At 46.0% G+C, this 21,611-nt stretch overlaps 1 protein-coding gene across 3 annotated transcripts in view; it reads left to right on the top strand.

The window, feature by feature from the left end:
- Positions 1-21,611, top strand: part of NECAB1 (N-terminal EF-hand calcium binding protein 1) — a 121,538-nt gene that overhangs the window by 3,134 nt on the left and 96,793 nt on the right. For all 3 annotated transcript variants that reach the window (XM_033125774.1, XM_033125773.1, XM_033125775.1), the window contains one exon: positions 1,872-2,079. In XM_033125774.1, the coding sequence (XP_032981665.1) occupies positions 2,074-2,079 (6 nt within the window). In that variant the 5' untranslated portion in view covers positions 1,872-2,073. The remainder of the gene's footprint in view (positions 1-1,871; positions 2,080-21,611) is intronic.

The raw sequence follows: 21,611 nt of genomic DNA, 5'->3' as shown, positions 1-21,611 counted from the left end.
TAATGAACAGCACGTGGGGCACCAGGGAGAAAAAGGAGGATAGAGTATGCCTGCATTTTTGTTTAGAAAGTAAGAAAGAGGAAAATTCAGAATATTCTGCCAATGAGCCTTGTTTCCCTGTACAGAAAATACAGTCCAAGACTGATATTATTTCCACAGAACAAATCCATTATTCCTTAAGCACACATATACAGAATTATATGTTCTTCAATATTTATTACATACTATGGCTTTTCAACTCTTTCACAAATTAAGACTGAAAGAAAATATATGACTAGAGAACATTTTTACATTTCAGTTTGGTTTTATATCAAGATTATTTGTGCCATTTATGGGGTATGCATTAGGGAGGAAAGGCGTTCTCTGCTGATCCCCTTTCCCCCATCTCTTTATGTTATTCCCTCTCAAATCTGTGCTCTTAGTTGAAGAGGAAGAAGCAGGGCATCTCCCCAGGAGAAAGAGGGTTCATCTTCAGTTAGAAGAAAAGCACAGGAGGAGTAAACAGTCTTGTTCCCTACCGCCAAATAAGGTGGCTACTGGCGTCTCCATAGTCACTGACTGGGAACATATATGATCCCAGCGTTTTTAAGGACACAGTGAGGATAAGACTGCCCTGGAGGACCCGCCTACCTGGGAGAGGCATAAGCAACAGTAGCACGCATGTTACACACACTGACAGCACAGAGGAAGGATTGACTGGCTCTGTCTGGGAGTCGGAAAGTTTTTCAGCAGAGGTGATATTGGAGCTGGATTTAGAAAGATGAGTATACACTTATTTATATCCTGCACATTCCAAAAGGATTTAAAGTGCCCTGTTGGAGTGGACAGTGGAGGAGTGGAATAGCATTTCGGACACAGGAAGTGCCAAAGCACAGACATGTGAAAGGGCACAATATGCTTGGGAAGTGGCGACAGATCTGAGGGCAGACGCAGAGCACTCTGTGAGCCTAGGGGAGTGAGGCAGATCGCATAACCATCCTGCTAATTCTCTAGCAGTGATTTTCACACTTCAGTGCATCAGAGTCCCCTGGAGGGCTTTTAAAAACACAGATCGCCTGGCCCTTCCCCAGAGATTTGGATTCTGCAGGTGTGGGGTGGGGAAGGGCAAGAATTTGCAGTTTTCACAAATCCCTAAGTGGTGCTGATGTGGCTGGTTACGTGCTCATGGGACCACACTTTCAGAACCACATCCCTAGAGTTTGGATTTTATGCTGTGGCCAAGTGGGTGGACATGGGATTTCTATAGCTTGAGGAAGAAAGAATCAGATGTGGATTTAGAGAGTTTACTGTGAGCTGTGAGGAGAACCATGGGAAACCACGTGCTAGATTTGTTCCCATGTGCAGGAGACAGTCAGTGGGCCTCAACACATTTGTGGATGGATGAGAAGATGAGAATGTCTGCAGGCTTGGCCAGGATTACTTGGGATGAGTGACTACAGGGAATGAGGGAAGGAGAAGGACTCTCAGGATGTCAAAATTATGTTTCATCATGTAAAAGAAATGCTGTAATATTTATATATTCAAAAACTCTTATGCTACCAAAATCTTAAAAATGGGTTTCAACAAATCCCACAAAGTTTCAGATCACTTTCTTACCACTGTCGTGGGTTCGGCCTTTACAAAAGGAAGGGAGATGACTCAGCCATGGTCCCTCAGCTGCCACACCTCAAAGATGTATGAGGTAAGGCCCATGGAGGTGGGAAATACCGGAAGGAAATACACCAAAATGCTTTCCTTTAGATGTTGTATTTACAAATGAGGTTTTTAAATTTCCTCTGTGCTTTTTATCATTTCCAACTTTCTATAATAAACATTTAATTGGTTTTGATGTTTGTTTATTTGCACTTTAAGGTATGGACTTTATCCTACAGGTATTAACAGGTGGAAGGAGATTGTGATGGGATGTCTGTCACTCATCCTCAAGTGAAGACAGCTGGCAGCACCTGCTTTCCCCAGGGTCAGATGGAGAGGCTGGGGCATCCCAGGACTCCCTTCTTAGGAACACACCTAGACGAGCTTACACGGCCCGAGTCATGCTGAAGAGCCCCCATTCTTCTTAATGAACCACAAAGCATGCAGGTAAGAAGAAACCAACTTTTTAAACATTTTATTCAGTCCAAATGCATTTTAAGAAATATTTGCAATAATATTGAGAAACAATAGTCCCAATGGGGAAAAAATCAAATGGTATCATGGACATACTCCATTTTAGCATAAGTTTTTTTAAAAGGTGATGAAATTACTGCTTTAATTTAAGGGCCACGGTACTTGCTATGATTTTAGGATGCCATATAGTGGTTACTAACTTATTAGGTAGAGACTCGGGATGTATTTGTATACATTTGTAGGTGCATGGCATTTTCATGAATTGTCCTTGTTTTGGCCACTGATTCTATAGATAGCAAATCTCAGTAGTGCTGGGTTTGGGTAAATTAATGTTGGATAGATTTATAACCTTGTTGGAAAGGGAAACATGAAATGCATTGTTCTATGAAGTTAAAGCAGCTAGGAGCGCTTCTTTATGTTAAACACTATTCAGGTAATGGGAAACAACGAAATCGGTTTTGTGTTGATGTTGCTTTGCTGTTTTTTGCTCTGTCTGAATAAGACTTTTGTTGGGCTAAAAGCCATCTTTCTTCTTGGAGTGAATATTCTTTCATGTTTTTTCAGCCAAGTTTTCATGAGGATGTTTTCAAATAAAATATATAAGTGGAGAAATATGATACCAGTAATATTACTTTCCAGGTGTTCAGTTTTAACCTTAAAACACAAAAAAGAGAAAAGAAAATATCAAATGGGACAAAGAATAAAGTTGCCCTGTGTTTTTAAAGACTGAAAACATTCACTTATAAAAACCCTCATATTCTCAGACAAATAGAAAAATGTTCCCCCTGGTGAAGTAATGTTTGCTATGATATGATACGTATAGTTAAATCAAATGAGAAATAAGGGCCAGCATAGACAAATAGTAAAGAAAAACTTAACTGTGCCAATATTCTTAGAAGCAACCGTGGAAAATAGCTCCCTGAATGTAAATATTTCCGGTGAGTTTACACAGAGGGGTTGTCTATTAAGTCAGTGGGAGTCAGGAACTCATACATTTCTGGCTAGAATAAGGCTTCTTAATGATTGCTAAAGCCTCATGGAAAGGTCTGTATGATTTCTTATTTTAATTATTTTAAACAGGTCTTCCTCTTTCCATGTTCAACTTTTCTGCTGGTTAATTTTTGAAACTCAATTTCCTAAGAATGATGGGATGATCATTATTTTTGTTGTAACTATCACTTACCCTATTTGCTTTTGCAGACCTGCTTTGCAGTTACTTTCTGAGCATTTATAGGTTAGCATCACACCAGATAACCTCTTATCATGTTTTGCTGATGTGTATATAGACCAGGGATGTCCAAACTGTGGCCCGTGGGCCAACTGCGGCCCACAATCCATTTTTCATTGGCCCGCAACAAATTCCAAAAATATATTTAGTTTACTTAAATAAACCAGGTGAGGCAATACGTACTTCACCTCGAGTGAGTGGCCCAGCTGTTTGTGTATTTTACCGCATATGGCCCTTGGTGAAAAACGTTGAAAAAAGTTTGGACACCCCTGGTATAGACATTTCCTCTGGGGGCGGCTACTGTCTGTCATGGAACAACTGGCGAGTAAATTGTGCTTATTTGGAGTCTTCTGTTTTTAGCCTAGTGGTTTGCTTATTGAACTGACTTTTAGAGGCAGTTAAAGAACAATCCATGGAATTAAAAACAATCCATGTTACTTGTCACAAACAGAGAAAATGTTATAAAGAATGAACTAAAGCAGTTAGAGCATGTCATCGTTTTTTGCTGCCTGCATAAATGGCCTTCTTCAAGCCACTTATCTGCAGGTGCTGCTAGGGAATCTCAGCCCGCAGATCCAGCCCCACGCAGGTCTTAAAACAGTATGACTCAAACTGGCACTCGTTGCCTAGAGTTGTTCAGTGAGCGCCGTCAGTCAGAAGCCAGGAGAGAAATCTAGCCTGGAGATGCAGCGTTTGGAAGGATCAGTAAAGCTGAGGCAGGGCGGGGTCATCTAGGGAAAAGGAGCAGAGCCCACCGTTACCAGGGGTGAATCAGGCCCTTTTTCGTTAAACACAAAGCCTTCTCTCTCACCTTCAGCGAGAGCCATAGCCTCACTATCTACACTGTTCCAGCTGTAGTGTTTGCAGTCTGTATTGTAAACCTAATATTTTTGCTTCATTTTCACATTGCTATAAGATTGAATATGCATGTTGAACTATGCACACAAACGCCCTGCTGAGTAACTCCAGTAAGGGAATAGGCCTGGCTTCCCAGCGGCCCCACAGGGATGAAACCACAGAGGTGGAGATCTTTGAGACTCAGCATACAAAAGTCAGAATTCACATGACGCTCTTGCTAGAAACAGCTAATACCTGTGTCTAAATGTATGTGGTGGAAAGTCTTTAGCATTTGGTTTTGGAAACTTGAACGTGGTTTTTCACTGCGATTTATAATTCCGTTCATTGCACCATTTCAGCCACACGGCTGCAGTGTGATTCCCAATCGGGAGATTTGTTACCAGTTTTCTAGTCATTGGCGCCATGTTTAATAGTTCTCTAACTCCAAACCAAGCAGGGCAGATGGAGCGGCTCATGAACCAGGTGAGGGAGAGCAGGGGGACTCTGTGTTCAGTGGGGGCAGCCTCAGGATCACTGTCAAGATTTCACTGAACTCATGAGCTTGTAAATATCTTACTGTTCAGTATACCTTGTTGTCAAAGCTTTTACTGACAATAATACCAGTAAAATGTATTCTGAAAGCAGAAACAGCGTTTTTACTTTAAATCAATGTTTCATGCTCACATTGCTTCAGAATTTGAGTGAGATTGGGGTACTATTTAATGGTGTTTTGCCAGAGGACTCAGGATATCTCTGGCTTGCCTCAACTAACCATGTCCTCCCTGACAATTCAGAGAGGTGTGTTCTCATAAAGCAAAATTCTAGGGCAAATCACCGAACAGCAGCAGTACAGAAATTTTATTAGTTGGAATTTGGCTTCAAGCCACAGTGCAAAGCTCAGTAAACAGGGCTGAACACACGAAAGGCTTCTTTTTCTTGAGCTTGTTTGGCTTAAATAGCCTCAGGCTAACGCAGTCTCCAAGGATTGCTCTCTCGCCCACAAATGCTCCCTTGAAAGGAGCCCCAAGACTGCAGTGGGTACTAATGGAAATGCTCAGAGAGCCCAGCAAGAGGACCCTGTCCGCCCCTGTGCGTTGCTGAAGTGACCTTGTTCTCATGCTCCAGACTTGGAGGAGAAGGCAGCCCTCTGTGGCCCCAACGCTGCCTTGCCCTGTCCTGCCGTGAGCTGATTGAAGCAAGAGCGAGGCCTGTGGTGAACTGTGTGTAGCCCCTTGGGAAACTTCGACCCTTGGAAAAGCAGCTTAGTCAGAATTCTGTGCTCCCCAAAGGGGTGTGAGGAGTGTGGTATGGAGTGGAGCTCTGCACGTAAGGAGCAACTCGACTGTTTCAAGGAGTGGAGCATATTTTCTAAAGAAAGCACGTATTGTTGTCGTCTTGTTTTGAGTTAGATAGGTCTTTGATAAAAACAGGCTTTTTGGGGACCCCAAGTTACTAATAAATAAATCCACTGTCTTCTGAATCTTAGGGCCCAGTGGAAAAGTTTAAGTCTGCACACATTCTTTACCATAAGTGCCTGGCATTACCCCGAGCACCAGGGAGCGTGGAGGGCCATAAGCACTGCTGTGCCCTTGACCTACAGCCGAGACCTCTTGACTCCTCTGTCCTAGGCCGGCTCCCAAATGTGTACTTGCAGTCTCGTGCTACTTCATCAGTAAGAAGGGAAAATGAACGAAAGAAAAACAGCACCCAGGGGAAGAGTCTTTCTCCTGTATGTTTAGGAGTGATCTTACCTGAATTACTCAACATTGGTGTGTGTGTGTGTGTGTGTGTGTGTGTGTGTGTGTTGGAGGGCATTTTAACACAACACCACGTGAGACAGCACACCCTATATGAAACAGAAAGAAGCTAAATTGAGATGCCCACGAGCCCTAAAGATGCCAGAGTCAGAACTGCTTCCTCTGTGTGACAGGCCAAGGTCACTTGGGATCTGACGTTAGGTTGAGCTCTGGATGCTCCGAGGTGTCACGACGTTCTCTGCCCTGCACCGAGCATGGCGTCTGGCGGAGTCCACTAGCAGTTTCTTGTGGAGGAAGCAGTATTGCAGGTGATAGCCGGGGACAGAGGCAGGAGCACTGCCTGTGCGTTGCTGTCGTGCCCTGTGAGGGACTGGACTTGGCTGTGAAGGCAAAGTGGTCTCTGTCCTGATGCTGTTTCTCAGCCCAGCAGGGCTTTAGCCAGAGGCCTGCTGCCTCTGCCTCCCCGTGTCCCTAAAGCAGACGCCCTCGCCCCTCCTCGGAAGGCCATGTTACTTGTTACAAGGGTGAAGTGAGAGGGGCCATGTCAGGATCCTAAAGGACGTGGTAGAGATGCCTAGGGGATGTTTGTGGCTAAAAGTGGAGGGAACAGAGGATGAGGGTCAGATTTGTAGGGTCAGCCCACACGTTGTGTGGCTTTCCTCCAGGACTCCCAGCAGCACAGGAGCCGAGAAGGCAGGTTCTCAGAAGGCTGGGATTCCACTACGAAGACGCAGCGAGAAGGACCGCTGGGAAGAGCAGTTAATGATGTTTCGTTAATATTGAGGATTTAAATCGTATGTTAGAGCAGTCAGGCTGGCGGGGCTGTGAAAGGTGCCAGCCCCACAGAGTAGAGAGACGAGAGGCCAAAGCGCAGACGCACCTGTGTGGGGCTGGGCCCTCCACGGTGGTGACGGCAGAGACGCGAGGCGTTGACCGGAGGATTTCATACAGGGTTCAGGGAGGGCTCTGAGGGGTGGGGAGATGGGGCTGCTGGCCAGGTTCTTAAGCCGGGGCCCGGGAGAAGTTATGTTCGGGTTTGAGGAGGAAGGTGACGGGTGTAGCTTTGGACGCACTGAACTTGAGGGGCACCCACGGCAGATCCCTGGTTGGTTGGATACACGGTGTGATGCCCAGGAGAAGGATTTCCGTTAGAGCGGTGATTTGGGAATCATCGTGCATTTCTGTTTAGACTGTGATGTTTATTCAAGGAGAGTGTGTATTATGGGGCAAGAGAGGGTCAGGGGTGAATTTCCAGGGGAAAACCAGTATTTACAGACCAGAGGGGATGAAGACGCTTTTTAAAGAAATGAAACAGAGAAGGTTGTCATGGAAACCTCAGGAAAGACAGACTTTCAAAAAATACAGAGTACTCAAGAGTATTAATCACTGTGTGGGGTCAAGTGAGATGAAGACTGCCATTGACTGAATTTGGAAATAGAAAAGTTTCTGTTAGTGGTACAGGCAGAAGTCAGGTTTCAGTGGGTTGAGGAAAGAACAGAGAATGAAGCAGTGAAGTCAGATTGTTCTTTCAAGGCTTATTTATCAAGGTAACAGCGGAGTTATACTGAAGCTGGAAGGGAGTTTGGGGCCAAAGGAAGATTTTCTCTAAGAAACAAGTACAGGTATTTGTGGAGGGAGATCAGTGGAGAAAAACACTTTAAAGAGAAGCAGGATGGCAAAATGGGTGTCACAGAAGGTGGGAGGAGCATGAAGGACTGGCGGAGGGATTAGCTTTGGATGAAGGGGTGGCGGTGGAGAATTGAGGATTTTAGAAATGCACCGATGCCCATTTGGGTTGGGTAAAGTCAAATGTACAACTTCCTCATTCTCACCCCTTGGAGGGAGTTTGTGCCGGGTGCCAGGTGCCAGGCTAGCTGCACGCCTGGCTCAGCCCAGCTCAGGGGCGGTGGGGCAAATGCTGCATTTAGTAAATTTGGCCTTGGCTGAACTGCAGCCATCCTTTTTGGGAGCAGTCTGCCCACGGGGAGCATTCATTCTCCTGCTCCCCGGAGGGCGCGCTTGTCCCCACCGCCCAGGCTTGCCTTGGTCCAGTGCTGCCTTGAACTAGGTGACATCTGCCTCATGCTGAGACTCGGCATTATAAAGCTCCTGTGGCCAGCAGACATAAAGCCTTCTCCTCCAGCATGGCTCTGTACGTAGTTAGGACGTCACCTTGGTCTCTGGGATTCCTTTCTGCATGTCTCCATTGGGTCAGTGCTAGGTGGGACAGAAGAGTGTTATCTCTGCGGCAGTTGTCACCTGCTCATCAGGTGATTGCTGACCACTGAGTGTGGTGGCCTGCTCCTGCACTATAATTGCGTGTGGACGCCAGCCCCCTGCAGCTAGGCGTGGCCGTGGGACTTAGCACCACGGTGGAAGGTGATCAAAGTGAGGAGTGCACTTTCCACCTCACTGGCTTAAGAGGAGGTCATGTTCCCTTCTCCTCTTTCCTTTGGAGAACTGGACCTTGGCCATGGCCCTGAGCCAGGAGCAGGAGGAGGGTCCCAGGGTCCCGCAGGGCACCAGTGTGCAGGGAGTCTGAGTGGCCGAATGTCCTTCGGCAGGAGACTCAGCCCACTCAGCTGCCCTGGGCTCGCACACGACAGAGAATAAACACTTGTCTCATTGAGGCCGCTGTGTCTGGGGGGCTCTTTCTTGGAGCAGCTTAGCGTTTCCTTTAAAGGCCAGGACCAAGTCATTTGGGCCTTAAGTAATATTGTAAGACCCAGAGAAATGGGTGGAATTTTAGCCACTATAGTCTTTAGCTCTGAACTGGACTTCGGGGCTAGGTGCTCTTGTCTCGAAGAGAAATGAATGGCATGCTGTCTAATGTACAAGACTGTGGCAAGCGTGGGCATATTCTTCATAGGTTCCCAGCGTGGTAGGTGGCACAGAAAGCTGTGCGTTTGCACTGCTATCCACCAGAAAGGTGCTCGGTAAACATACTTGTTCTAATTCTGTTTACTTGTCCCAGTGAGTTTTCAGTCACGTTAGGAGAGTTTAGTGGAGAGATGCCCCTGGGCATCCCAGGCAGAGAACAGCTCGCATGAAGCCGGCTGGTCGGCGTGCTCAGGTCAGGGAGACAGTGTGCCCAGCGCCCGGGCCGGCAGGGGTGCGCGCAAGCAGAGTGGCCGGTCCTGGGAAACAGGCTGAGGGGTGTGGATGTCTGTGGGCTTGATGAAGCCATAGGAAGTTCTAAGCAGCTAATGGCACGAACCGATCTGCCTGTGTAAAACTGCCGTCCAGAGGATGGGTGAAGGTCAGCGGCAGGGTAACTGTCAGGAGACACTGCAGTAGCCCGGGCAGGTGACCACTGGGCGGCAGTCAGATCTTTTGGACAATTTTGGGATTTTGAGCACAGCAAGCCCCCTTTATCAGCGACAAAGGGATAAATGTATTAGTTGAAACTAAAAAACTCAGTAAACTATCAAAGATTTTTTTTGTCTGGCTCTCAGTAGCCAGAACATTCCTTCACTCCCAGCTCCAGTATTGCAGCTGGCTGCTCCCCACACGCCTTTGTTGTCGGGTGTGAACTTGGCTCAGCTCAGCAGCCCCCAAGGGGCCTCGGCCCCAGCTGCTGGCTCCTGGGAATATGGCAGCAAAACGCATGTCTGCATTTCAGCTAATCAAAGGAACACCGGCCAGCATTTTGGGTTAGTGCGTCCAGAGAGTTTCTGCCAAGTCCAGTTACTACTGTGAGCTGTTAGGCTTCTGCAGCTGCTTGGCCATGGGGAGACTTCTGACGGGAAAGCTGTAGATAGCTCACACGTGTGAGAACTTCTGATATTAGTTGATCCAATGTATTGCAAGAAAGACAACAAAATTGGTGAGAGATGGGAGCCTTGGGGTTGGCACAGAGATGAGGTTCCAGGGGATTGGAGCAGGTGAATGTGACCTAAGGAGCACCCTAAAACGGGGAGCAGATTGCTGCTTTCTCATTGCAGAGCTCCCCAGCCTTCACGTCTGGTGCACACTGGGCTGAGTGCTGTAGATACAGGAGCCCTTCCTGCTGGTGGGAAGAGCAGCGAGCAGCCTGGAGGTCCCCACCTGTAATTCTGAAACAGATACCACCTCCCCCCGTCCCCGGACTGCCCAGATCTCCTCCAGCCAAGGAAAAGCTGTTTCCTGCCTGTGTGCAGGCATTCTCTCAAGTGACACACTGTGCATCTACTCTGAGTAGGAATTGCAGCTTGGTGCTGTGTGTGTCTGAAAGCAAAGTTACCTGTGAAGAATGAGGGCAGTAGAGAGATGCCAAGGTCTTAGAAAAGAATACCGTGTTTCCCCCAAAATAAGACCGGGTCTTATATTAATTTTTGCTCCAAAAGACACATTAGGGGGATGTCAGGGAATGCCGTCCTGAAAAATCATGCTAGGGCTTCTTTTCCGGTTAGGTGTTATTTTCAGGCAAACGCGGTAGTAGGTGTGGAGGTGCTTGGAGACGCTGCTGTGAAGACTTGGGCAGAGAGCTGACTGAGACCAGGTGGGGGCACTGCTGCGAGGCCCCGGGGCCCAGGTGAAGTGAGAGGCAGGCGGGCGAGGCACAGCGGCCCTGTGCTGTGGGCTGCGAACGAACGGCACCCTGCAGGCTTGCAGTCAGGGAGGAAAAAGCACGGCTGAAAGGAGCGTGGGCAGAAAGACCAGAGTTCGTGGACTTGGCTGGTCCCCACGTCTTAGAGCAGTGGGCAAGGCAGCTTTGGCTGGGCCAGAATGGAAGTAAGAGCAGGTAGCGGCAGGTACAATGCGATTTCTCTCCAAGAGTTCCTGGAACCAAAGAGCAAGTAAAGTGAGAGCAAGAGGGAAGAGGTGAGAAGAATACAGTATCTAGAGTCCGACCTCTGAAAGGGTGGGTCTCCTCCTCTGCGTTAGGTAAACAGTCAGCACGTTGATATCCTGCCACCACCTCCCTATGTGTCAGTCTGTCCAGGCTGCTATCAGAGAACACCATAGGCTGAGTGGCCAACAAATAACAGAAATGTATTTCTCTTAGAAGGCTGGAAGTCCAACCAAGGTGAAGGTGCCGGCAGCTTCGGTGTTTGGTGAGGACCTTCTTGCTTTGTCCTCACATGACAGAAGAGGGGCTCGAGAGCTCTCTGGGGTCTCTTCTGTAAGGGCAGTAATCCCATTCATGGGGGCTCCATCCTGCTGACCTGCGCACCTCCCAAAGGCCCCACCTCCTAACACCATCATATTAGGGCTTCCAGTTTCAACGTGTCAATTTGGGGGGGACACAGACATTCAGTTCATACCACCAAGCCAACATTTACTGAAAGCTTACCATTTGGCAGTGACCATGCAAAAAGGTCTCTTTGCCGACAGTTTTAACATAAAAAATATGAACTGCTTTATAGGAATGTCATTTGTTTTTATCAAAGGCAGTAGTGATATTTTGTGAACACGTTAACAGCAGATCTTGCTCTTCCAACATGCCTACTGTAGGGAAAGGGCCAGGAGAGCAGTTTCCAGGCTCTCAGCCTCTCGTGGAAAGGTGCTGGCTCGGTTATTAGATGGCCACCAGCTGTAACCAGTTGGCCATTAGCTACCATTGTTTTGCATATAACTGCCGTGGCTATGTTAGCAAGTGCTGCTGGTGCAGATTGTGGATCCTACTTCCTGTGTCTTGCCTAGCCGACAGCGAGACTGGGGTTCAGGAAGACCGCTTGTTGGGGTACTGGCGGATGTTTGCTTCTTGTGTCTCCACCGGCCACCATCAAGAATATAGTGGTATGAACCCCCTATCCATGGCTCCGTTGTTGTCCCTTTTCGGCCTCACCATATCCTGTGTTCACCTGTCAGAAGCTGAGACCCTGCATTACACCTACAGTACGTACACTTTTCTGTACATCTTTGCATTTTTTAAATATAAATTCTCCTGTATTTTGCTGTGTCCACCAACCACTACACATTTAGGAATTCTCAATATTTCTTCAGTCATCCTTTTATTTCAAAGTGGCATGTAATATTCTATTATGTTGCTGTGTCATAATTGGTAGAAACATTACCTAATGATAAATATGCAGTTGTTTTTCTTCTTGGCTGGGGGGCTGGGGGGTCCAGTGTAGAACTAGTATATATAATCTTTTGCGCCAATTCAGTTATTTCTGTTCAGTTTATTTTTCTTCAAGCTTGAATTGACTGGGGTTGCAGGTGGCTGGTTTGCTTCCATTCCCCACATTTAGTTGACTATGAAAGAATAGTTGACTTTTTAAAATGAAAACAAAACTTTTGAGTCTCCCTTTGGGCAACAACAGAATTCTCTTCACCCAGTGGCTCCAAGGCAGAGCATTGCAACAGATGAGCATTTTCTGTTGGGACACCGTGAGGGGCAGTGGTAGCCATAATAATGATGGCTTTGAAATGCTGGTAGGTCCCCTGAGTTTCCACTACATGCCTGAGGGGTTGAGTTGCATCTTAACCCATCCCTGGTGAAAGCAAGCTCTGCGTACATGAGAGTCTTCTGATGACGCCAGTGGGATCCTCTCAAGTCTTATAGCGCTCCCTTATCCCATCCTGACCCCAGTCCCTAGGCGTGGGGTTGTTTCTGTCAGAACGGGGCCTGCTTCTAAAAGGATATGCTTCTGTTACATCAGAAGCATGGACCTATTTCCCAGTGGCTTAACTACTTCTGCGACTCAGTCAGAGAAGCAGGTCGGCCCGACTGGTCGCTCTTACTCTGAAAGAGAAAATTAATCGAGCATTGAAATTAAAACAATGTTATGTCCGGTTCATGCTGACAATACAATGATATCTCTAGATCATTACAAATAACTGACATGGGCTAAAGCATGTTACATAGATATCTTGTGTAATCCTCACAACAACCCTGGGGAACTCTTATGTCCATTTTACAGATGAGGAAACTGAGGCACAAAAGGTTAAATAACTTGCCAATGTCAGTCACATAATTGTGAATGGCAGAATTAGGATTCAAACCCAAGCCCATGGTTTTATTCTTGCTGCTATAAATTTTTGTCCCTAGTTTTTGGGATAGTCAATAAGTATTTTGTGAATGAATAATGAATGAATAAAACATTCCCCAGCTCCTGAATCCTTGAGTGGGGCATGCCTTACATGAAGCCAGCTAAGGAAGTGTATAGTTTACCTTCATCTGTTCCTTAGCTAAGTTATTCACGAGAGACTTCATGAAGAAATAAAAGTGTTTTTTGCAGTTTTGAGTTTTGAATAGGCATAGAAAGACTGGCTTAAAAGCTATAAAAGAGGAAATGATTCTGTATGTAAAGGACAACATGACAAAGTCATAATGAAGGAAATAAAAGAAAAACAGAGCTAAACATTCCTTTGATTGAATTCAGAGTATCCCGTGAGAATGGAAAGAGACTGACTACCTATTGTCTGGGGAGAGTATGTGAATGTGTGCAAACAGCAGTAAGGAATCATCTAAACTCATTGAGGAGATCTAGTCATTGTTGACTGTTTTTGTGACTTGGCGACAGCTCTTTATACTGATCCGAGTGTAGGGAGGGACCAAAGGCAGGGAGTGGGGACCAGACGAGGCTTCACTTGCAGCCTCCTGCATAAGAGACTGTGAACATTTGGGGAAGGAGACATTTGAGGAGCTCTTCCAGGGACAGAAGACATTCTCCTCAGACAGTCGTCTTGGAAGTGAAAAGAATTCAACATAATTCATTTCTTTCCTGACTTCTAATACTCTCCTTTTTATTTTACTTTTCTTCTTTTCACTATGTCACAAGTCAGTACTTTTTCTCCCAATAAGTATGAGGCCTAAGAAATTTTAAATGTGAATATTGTTAAATCTCAGTTATTTATGTCACCTAGGGAACAGTAACACAGAACGTCTAAAATCCTTCATTTAACTTTGAAATTGCATTCAATGTTTTGGAGTTCACAAGGGCAGATAATTCTTTCTAATTTCATTTTGCTAAGATTGATAGTAAAGTAAGTTTACATTCTTATAGAACATGTAACAGGAAATGAAGACATAGACTGAGTTTCATAAATACTGGGCTTTCAGGGGAAAACCAGATGGAGATTTAAAACTTTCCCTGAAAAATAAACCTAAGAATTAACTGCCTAACAACAATATAAATGTAAAATAATTTTTGGAAATTTTAGGAACCTTCTCCTATTAATATTTACTTTCCAAATATAAATTCTACTGGATAGCTCCAATTCCAGAAAATAAATTAGGCACAAAAGATGTAGAAAAACAGAGGTTAACATTGTGCAGTGCTAGGTGATAATTGTAAAGTCATTGTAGCAAGTACAGAGGTAGCAGTGACTAAAGAGATTAATGATAAATACATCGAAAAAAGTCTAGGTGACCTAACACTAAGTTTCTCATATAGGTTACCAGTTTCCCTTGGGGGACTTTTTTTTAACTGTATATACTCCTCTAACTTCTGAAATTTTGACAATGCACATGCATTATTTAGGGGAAACAATAAAAATAAATAAAATCATGAATACTGAGCTATTGGCATGTTAAAATGTCCGTAAATGAAGGTGACTTACCTGAGCTATGTAAATACTGACTATTGAAGGACTGGTTTGAACCCCATAAACTACTCTGCGATTTTTTTTATTATGGACTCGGGTGTTCTTTACACTCAAGAAAAATTATACTGGAAAATGAAATGAAAGAATGCATGATCTCCTTTTTCAGCGATCTAATTGTCAAGCTCTTTATACGGCTCTTTCTCACACAGCCTGCTCCTCTCACACATGCACAAATATGACTGGCACGGTCAGTGGGGCATGCCCCTCGGGGGGCTCTGCCGCGTAGCTCACAGCAAAGCTTCCTGGAAAATCCCCTTTTAACGTCTCTGTCTTTCTCCAGAATGCCACACTTTATGGAAGCTGTCATATATTTCTTTTCTCTCTTCCAGAAGAATCCTTCCAGCTTTGCCAGTAAAATTCCTGCCACTCTTTTCTCCTACTTTATTGTAAAAGTTCCAAATGTGCTTGCATACCAGTATAAGCTAGACAAATTCAAAACAAAGCAGCACCAGGCCAAGTCCACAGCCATCGATTATCCCTGTGAACATGCCAGTGAGGAAGCTCTATTTGTCACATACATAATTTACAAATAATAAAATAGCCAAAACTAAGTTTCTTTTTCAAATGTAAGGGGCAAAGTGAAGCATCCCTTCTTATTTGAGGCCTGTGCTGTTCATTTCACTCCTGCTTTACCCTTCACGGGCGTGCAGAAGGTCACCTTCCAGCCCATCTGCAGTCTTTTTTGTATGGAAAATATTAAGCCCCTGGTTGAGTCACTTATAGAAGAAGCATTTTTAATAGGGGCTATGGAAAATGAGAACCTAATTTCATAGGGCAGAGTTCTAAGAGCTACTTTAACTAGAGATGATATGTGCACATGCCAGCCTTTTAAAAATGTACTATGATTTTAAGTGTTTACTCGGCTTATGGTAAGAAGATGATTCAGCGACAGCTGTTAGCAGAGTTGCAGGGCCTGCTTTGGAGAAAGCGGTGCGGAGTAGTTTTGGAAACGAGAGGAAAGGAAGTGGGGCCAGCTGATCTGATGCCCTAGGCACCAGTGCCCAGTCCACGAGTCCAGAAGTGGAGTGAGAGTGTGTGTGTGCGCACGCGTAAGTGGGTATGTGAGTGTGTGCCTGTGAGTGTGTATGGGAGTGTGGGCGTCTGTGTATGTGTATGTGTGTGCATGCGTGCGTGTGTGAGTAAATATGTGTGTGGGAGTGTGTGAGTGTGCGTGTACGTGTGGAGAGGAGCCGGGTGCTCTGCTACAGCAAGTGTTTGCACACTTGGTGATGACCAGCAGGGGTAACCAAACAACATTGGATCATAGCAAAGAATCCAGCTCTGATTAGTGGGTATGTTAACATGGGAAGCTGTGGGGTTGTTTTTGGTTTTATTTTTGTTTTTCACTTTTATATAAACGGATGAATTGTTGAAACAGTATAATATATTATACTTTACTTAAAAGTTATTGTAGGTGCTTTCTTGTCCTGATGGGCTAAGATTTGGTCTCTGTGATGAGCCCCAGGCCCAGTGGACGGAAAGCACAATGGGAACAGGGACTCGTTTGCCACGTGTACGCAGGGTGTCCAGTGCCTGATATGCAGCAGCCACCGTGATAGATGCTGTTGAATAAATATGTGCGGGTGCTAATAGGTCCAGGTCATCTCTGATCCGAAGGACCTTGTGATGACAGTGATGAGTTAACTGAATTCCTTCTTTGTGCCGAGATCTTTACTGTAAATTTACCCAGCGTCCTTCACTTTTGGTGTATTAGGCAGTACGTGTTAGTATCACTGTTTTACGATGAGAAACTGAGACAGTTAGGACTAAAGGGGGCTGAGCTCAGCCTACATCGAGGTCTGGTCTCTTGTTGTGTGTCTTTGGAAAACACATTCTACATGTGCATTCTGAACACAGAACGGAACCAAGGGCAGTGGATTGAAAAGAATATGTACTCTTGGCCTTAAGGAGACAGTGGAAGGCCAGTGTGTCAGCTGTTGGTACGTGAGGTCCACGCTGCAGTTTCCCAGACGAAGCATTTGCTGTGTCCTGAAGCGCTGAGAAGATGCTTCATGGGGAGGGAAGCTCCAAGTGGATGCTGAAACCTGAGTAGCACTAAATCTGGGCGAAAATGAGGGGAAGGCTGTGAACCAAGCTGAGAAGCAGGGGACGCACAGTGTGTGTGTAGAAAACAGTGAGGAGACTCAGTGGCTGAGCAGGCAGGCTTCGGGGACAGTGTCACTTAGAGAAGTGTTTGCAGGTACCCGTTGGGACACCAGTGTGGCTGGTTCCAAAGCCCAGTGAGAAGTTTGGAGTTCATCCCATGATAACCAGAGTGTTTGAGATAGTTCCTTACTGAGAATACTGTTTTACATTTTAAAATCTCTCGTAACATTTTGATCGTCTTTCTCCCAGTCTTATTTCCATTGTTGTGTCTTACAAATGGGGATAATTTTCTATGAGCAGTTTGAAATGGAATACATCAAAGGTAAAATCAGTCTGTGTCGCATGACACAGACATGTCTCAGTGCTGCAGGGACAGCTGGTGCTGGCGGAGCACGAGGGGGTGGCAATGCGGGGTGTCACACGGGGCTGAGGACGCTGTGCGGCCCAGCTTTTCGGAGTATTCTCAGAACTGCGGCTCCCCGGGTCTCCTGGGCTGCTGCGGGAAACAGGTGGGGGATGGGAGCCTGCCGCCTGCTCCGGCACTGCAGGCCCACTCCCCAGTACAGAAGGGTGAGTTCTGCTGATCAAACACGTGAAAACGTCCTCTCCTTCACCGCGCAGACGCAAACGCAGTGCCATCGCGGCAGTCTCTGGAGCTGGGGCTCCTGGGGCCCCGAGCACCCTCTTTCCCGTGTGGGCACTCCTATAGTTACCTGGTAGCTTGCTTATGATTGTTTGACATCTTAAACTTTTAAGCTATTCCGTAGTCAGGTTGGATTTTTCTTTTGAGATTTCTTTCATAACTTTTATTTGAAGAAAATTCTCTTATCAGGACAAAAGCGACCTATACTTTTTTTTCTAAGTGTTATGTGGCTTCTTGTTTCTTCTTCTTTTAATTCTTTAATCCATTTGGAAAATTTTTAGAATACGATGTGATGAGATATTTATGTAGTTATTTTCCAGTCCCATTTACTGAATAATTCATTCTGTTCCCATTAATGTAAATTATTTGTACAGCAGGCTTTTTTATACAGTGCCGATTATGTTATATTAATCTTGGTCATTGTTTATTTTGTTTGGGGGGGAATATCTGCCCCTATAGCTGATTCAGGAAATAACTAGCTGTTCCAGTTTATCTTTTTTTCCCCAGATGAATTTAAGAGTCATTTGTAAGGTTTTCTGCCCTTATCTTCACCCCCCACACACGCACACCCCAAATTGTGTTCTAGCGTGATGATGAAGAGTATTGACAGTTCCAGATAGCTCAGATTTGGAGAAAAAAGTCCAGAGCAGTGTTTCTAAAGGCTTTTTCTGGGCACTTTATTAGAACTAATGATTCGACACCAGTGGCCGTGGCCCAGGAGTCTGCTCTTCAGCCGTCTTTCCCAGTGGGCAGCATGTGGTGTGGGGACACAGGGTCATGTAAGAGGGCCCCACACAGACCAGGGCCCAGACAAAGGTGGAGCAGTGACGTAAAGGGGCGGGTGAGATCGCTTTCAAGGTACGCCCTGATAGCATTTGTTTTGAGCATTAGATTGTACTGAGTTCAAGTGCTTGTCTAAAGGATATGCCACCGATACAAACAGTGCATTGAGGAAGGACCCTTCCCCTCTGGGGGGAAATGATTAATTCATTCGTAGACATGTCAAATTTGATCTGATGTCAGGGTTTACAATCATTACATATCTAAAAAAGTAGGAACACACATGTAATTTGTGAGGCAAGAGAAAGGTCTGCGCAAAGATGCACAGGGTTGCTGGTGCCACTTAGGGCTCGTGACCTTTGGCAGATTACCTGCTTTCTCCAAGCCTCAGTTTTGATACATGCTCGTAAGTGGGAGGTGGGTGCCGTGTTTTCCACAGAGAGGAGGTAATTATGAAGCGGTTAGGTTGTATTAGTTCTCCAGTGGGGAGGGGCTAAGAATGGGATCAGAGGACACAGGACCGAGTCCTGAAGAGCTGCCACGTTGGAAGAATGGGTGGAAGAGAGAAGGACCAGCAAATTGTCCCGGGCGCTGCTGCCGCCTGCCTTGCACGTAGACCAGAATCTGCCTAATGTGTATCCGACTACCGACACGATTCCTGTTGTATTGTGAACGGTGCCTCTGTATGGCTGCTAGTATTCTAAATTCTCCTTAATAAGCACGTTGCGCTCTGCAGAGAATAACAATAGTGCGACCAGTTTCCTTTGCATGACTGATTCTGGCTTTTATATGCTGCTCTTTGGGGAACTAAAATTAGACCACAAATTCTGATGAAGAATACAAAATCCTGCTAGACAATAGCAATTCCTGTAATTTTCTGAGGTTTAGGGATCACGTTGCAGAGTTCAAATAGAGGTTCAAAGCTTTCCCTAGAAAAGTGTGTCCATTTATAATTCATAACACTTGGGGAGTAATTTGCCTAAATCACTAAGTTGTAACACTCAGATTTTTGTGTGGATAGCAACTACCCTGGATACTGATGACACCCAGTTCCCAGGTTCCACGCTGCCTGTTTGTATCTCAGTGGGTCTGGGGTGGGGACCAGCGCTCTGCCTTTGCAGACTAGCTCGGGGTCACTCTGATGCTGGTCCATAGGCTGCACTGTGAAATGCTGGGGTGCGTTCACGGCAAGGAAATCTTTGAGGGAAGTAGGTTTCCCTGGAGGGGCTAAGCCCCGAGAACCCCGCTCCGCTTAGACCCTGTATTCACAAGGGTGAGTGCTGCGGGTCTGTGTGCCTGGGGGTTGTCCCTCCGAAGCCTGCAGGTGGGGAGTAAACTTTCAGTTACTCAGGCTGTACCCTCGTTCATGCTTTGCACATTCCTCTGATAGGTCTAGTAAGTTCTTGAAGTCCCACCTTTGTGTAAGCCTTGTTAGATATGGATAACAAGCTCTGCAGAGGCAACTGCTCAGACGTTGCCTTGACAACCGTGTTTCAGGTTGTAAGTCTAGAAGTTTCTCATCATTATCTGTTCTTCCTACAATATATCATTACATATTAGAATTCCACCCCCCTAAGGACACTGGAAAATACATAATCAAGTTCTTTGAATTTGAAGCAGTTTTCTGACTTACAAACAGGAATTGTCCTTATAGTACATTGTCCCATTGGTCTCAGCAGTGACTCGGCGAGTGGGAAAGGGGCCTTTGCTCATTGCCATCCCCTGTGAGTGGCTTTACACACTAGCCGTTCAGGTGGACCAACTAGCCGTTAAGTGTTGCTGGAAGGGTACCAGCTGCTCTTAGAAGGAGCGGATTTGAGATCGGCGCCAGCACTTCCCGGCCATGCGAGCTCAGTGACCCACGCTTACCGCTCCCTGCTCCCTTCTTCTATGTGTTACCGCATCGTCAGTCATCGTTTTCAGCCCTTCAGAGAGTTTCACCTCACACCGCGGTGTGCCACCTTCAGTGCCACCTTCTGGGCTATACGGCTTGTACGTGGGAAGGGTAATGGCAATGGGGAGAATGGAGAGAGGTCGATGAGTTCACCGTGTGGTTCCGAGCTTCAGCTGAGACAATGCAATTGAGCGTTAGTCAAAATATGGAGTGTACACAAGTGTGCACGATCAGTATCTGTTTCTCACTCCCCATCCCGTCTGCCCGTGTAATTCAGTGTCCCGAGGCATCTGTTTGAAGGGTTTTGTAAATGTAGATCTCTGTCAGACACGCTATGTGATATTTAAAGATTAGACATAACCAAACTATCTAGCAAGGGGAACTGATTAAATAAATATGGTACTTCTATACACAGGAGTGCACACTAGTAAATGATGACAACAAACAACCTTTTGAGCACTTACTGGGTGCCAGCGATGACTCTGAGTGCTTTGTTTATACATTAAATGGCTTAATTATCGTAACACCCCTACGAGGGAGCTGAAGAACAGAAAGGTTAAGTCATTTGCTCAGTTTCAGAGCTGTTAAGTGATGGAGTGGGGATTTGGTCCCTGGTGCCCACACTTCATGCAGTCTCTCTGACAGTCCAATGAGCAAAGAGGCTCTCAAAGCCTCTTTGAGGAGTAGAGGAGGAGTAGAAAGGCGAACTCCTCCCCAGTCCCCAAGAAATAGGAAGTACAGCTGGGTAGCTTTTCTGAAAAGAACCAAGGAAGACAGGAAGGAAAGGAAAGCCCAATGGAAGACATGGGTACATGTGCACAGAACATCTCGGGAGGCTACACCAGGAATGGTAAGTGTGGTTCTTCCCGGGCGGGGCTCTGGGCAGCTGGAGACCAGGATGAAGTCTGTCTTCACTGGGAACCTCCCTGTGTCTTTTGATTTGTATGCCGCGTGCATACATTACCCATTTAAGAAGTAAATACATCTGGAAGCATTGTAAAGCCCTCGGATGTAATGAACCCCACCAAAGCACATAACAACTGTGAGGTAGTCATTTCTCCCAGTGGGTGTCGTCTGCAATCACTGGTTCACAGTGGGCACTAGAAGGTCTCGCTGCAGGGTGACAACCTCGCTTCAGGGTGACATCGCAAGTACGTTCTCCACCTGCCGCCAGTGACCTGCAGTAGCCTGCAGGCTTGAAGCAAGCAGCAGTCAGCCTGGGCCCCACAGACTTGCCTCCCAGCCCAGCCCCCCCCCCCCCCCAGAAGGTCCTGTCTCACAGGAAGGCTTAAGCAGCCGCATAGATCAGGACTTTCCCTGTGACAGATACACAGAAGTTGTCTCATAAGGGTCTTTGAATGAATAAGAGCAGAAAGGGAAGAAAAAGTCGTTGTGTAAGTTTACGTGCCCCATATCTGTACAATGGTGAGCTTGATTTGTCACCTGCATCTCATATACTGGCTCTGTATCTGTTCTGAAACAAACTTCCCAGAGCGATCTGAGCAAGAGCAATTAGCTTAAGTCACCAATCATACGGAAAGTTCCATTTCACTTATGTTCCCCCTCAGGGGTGGGTGGATATGGGAACAGGACTTTTACTTGGTCTTCATGACTTGTACCATTTATCCGGTCCATAAAAATCTTTGTAAATGATAAAAGCAAAACTCGATGTTCTACCTAGCTCGTGTTGTAATTTTAAATAGGAACGTGTGGGACCTGACAATG

The sequence above is a fragment of the Rhinolophus ferrumequinum genome, chromosome 14 (genome assembly GCF_004115265.2).
Source record: "Rhinolophus ferrumequinum isolate MPI-CBG mRhiFer1 chromosome 14, mRhiFer1_v1.p, whole genome shotgun sequence".
NCBI classification, from domain to species: Eukaryota; Metazoa; Chordata; class Mammalia; order Chiroptera; family Rhinolophidae; genus Rhinolophus; species Rhinolophus ferrumequinum.
This window is presented reverse-complemented; position numbering and strand designations above follow the sequence as displayed.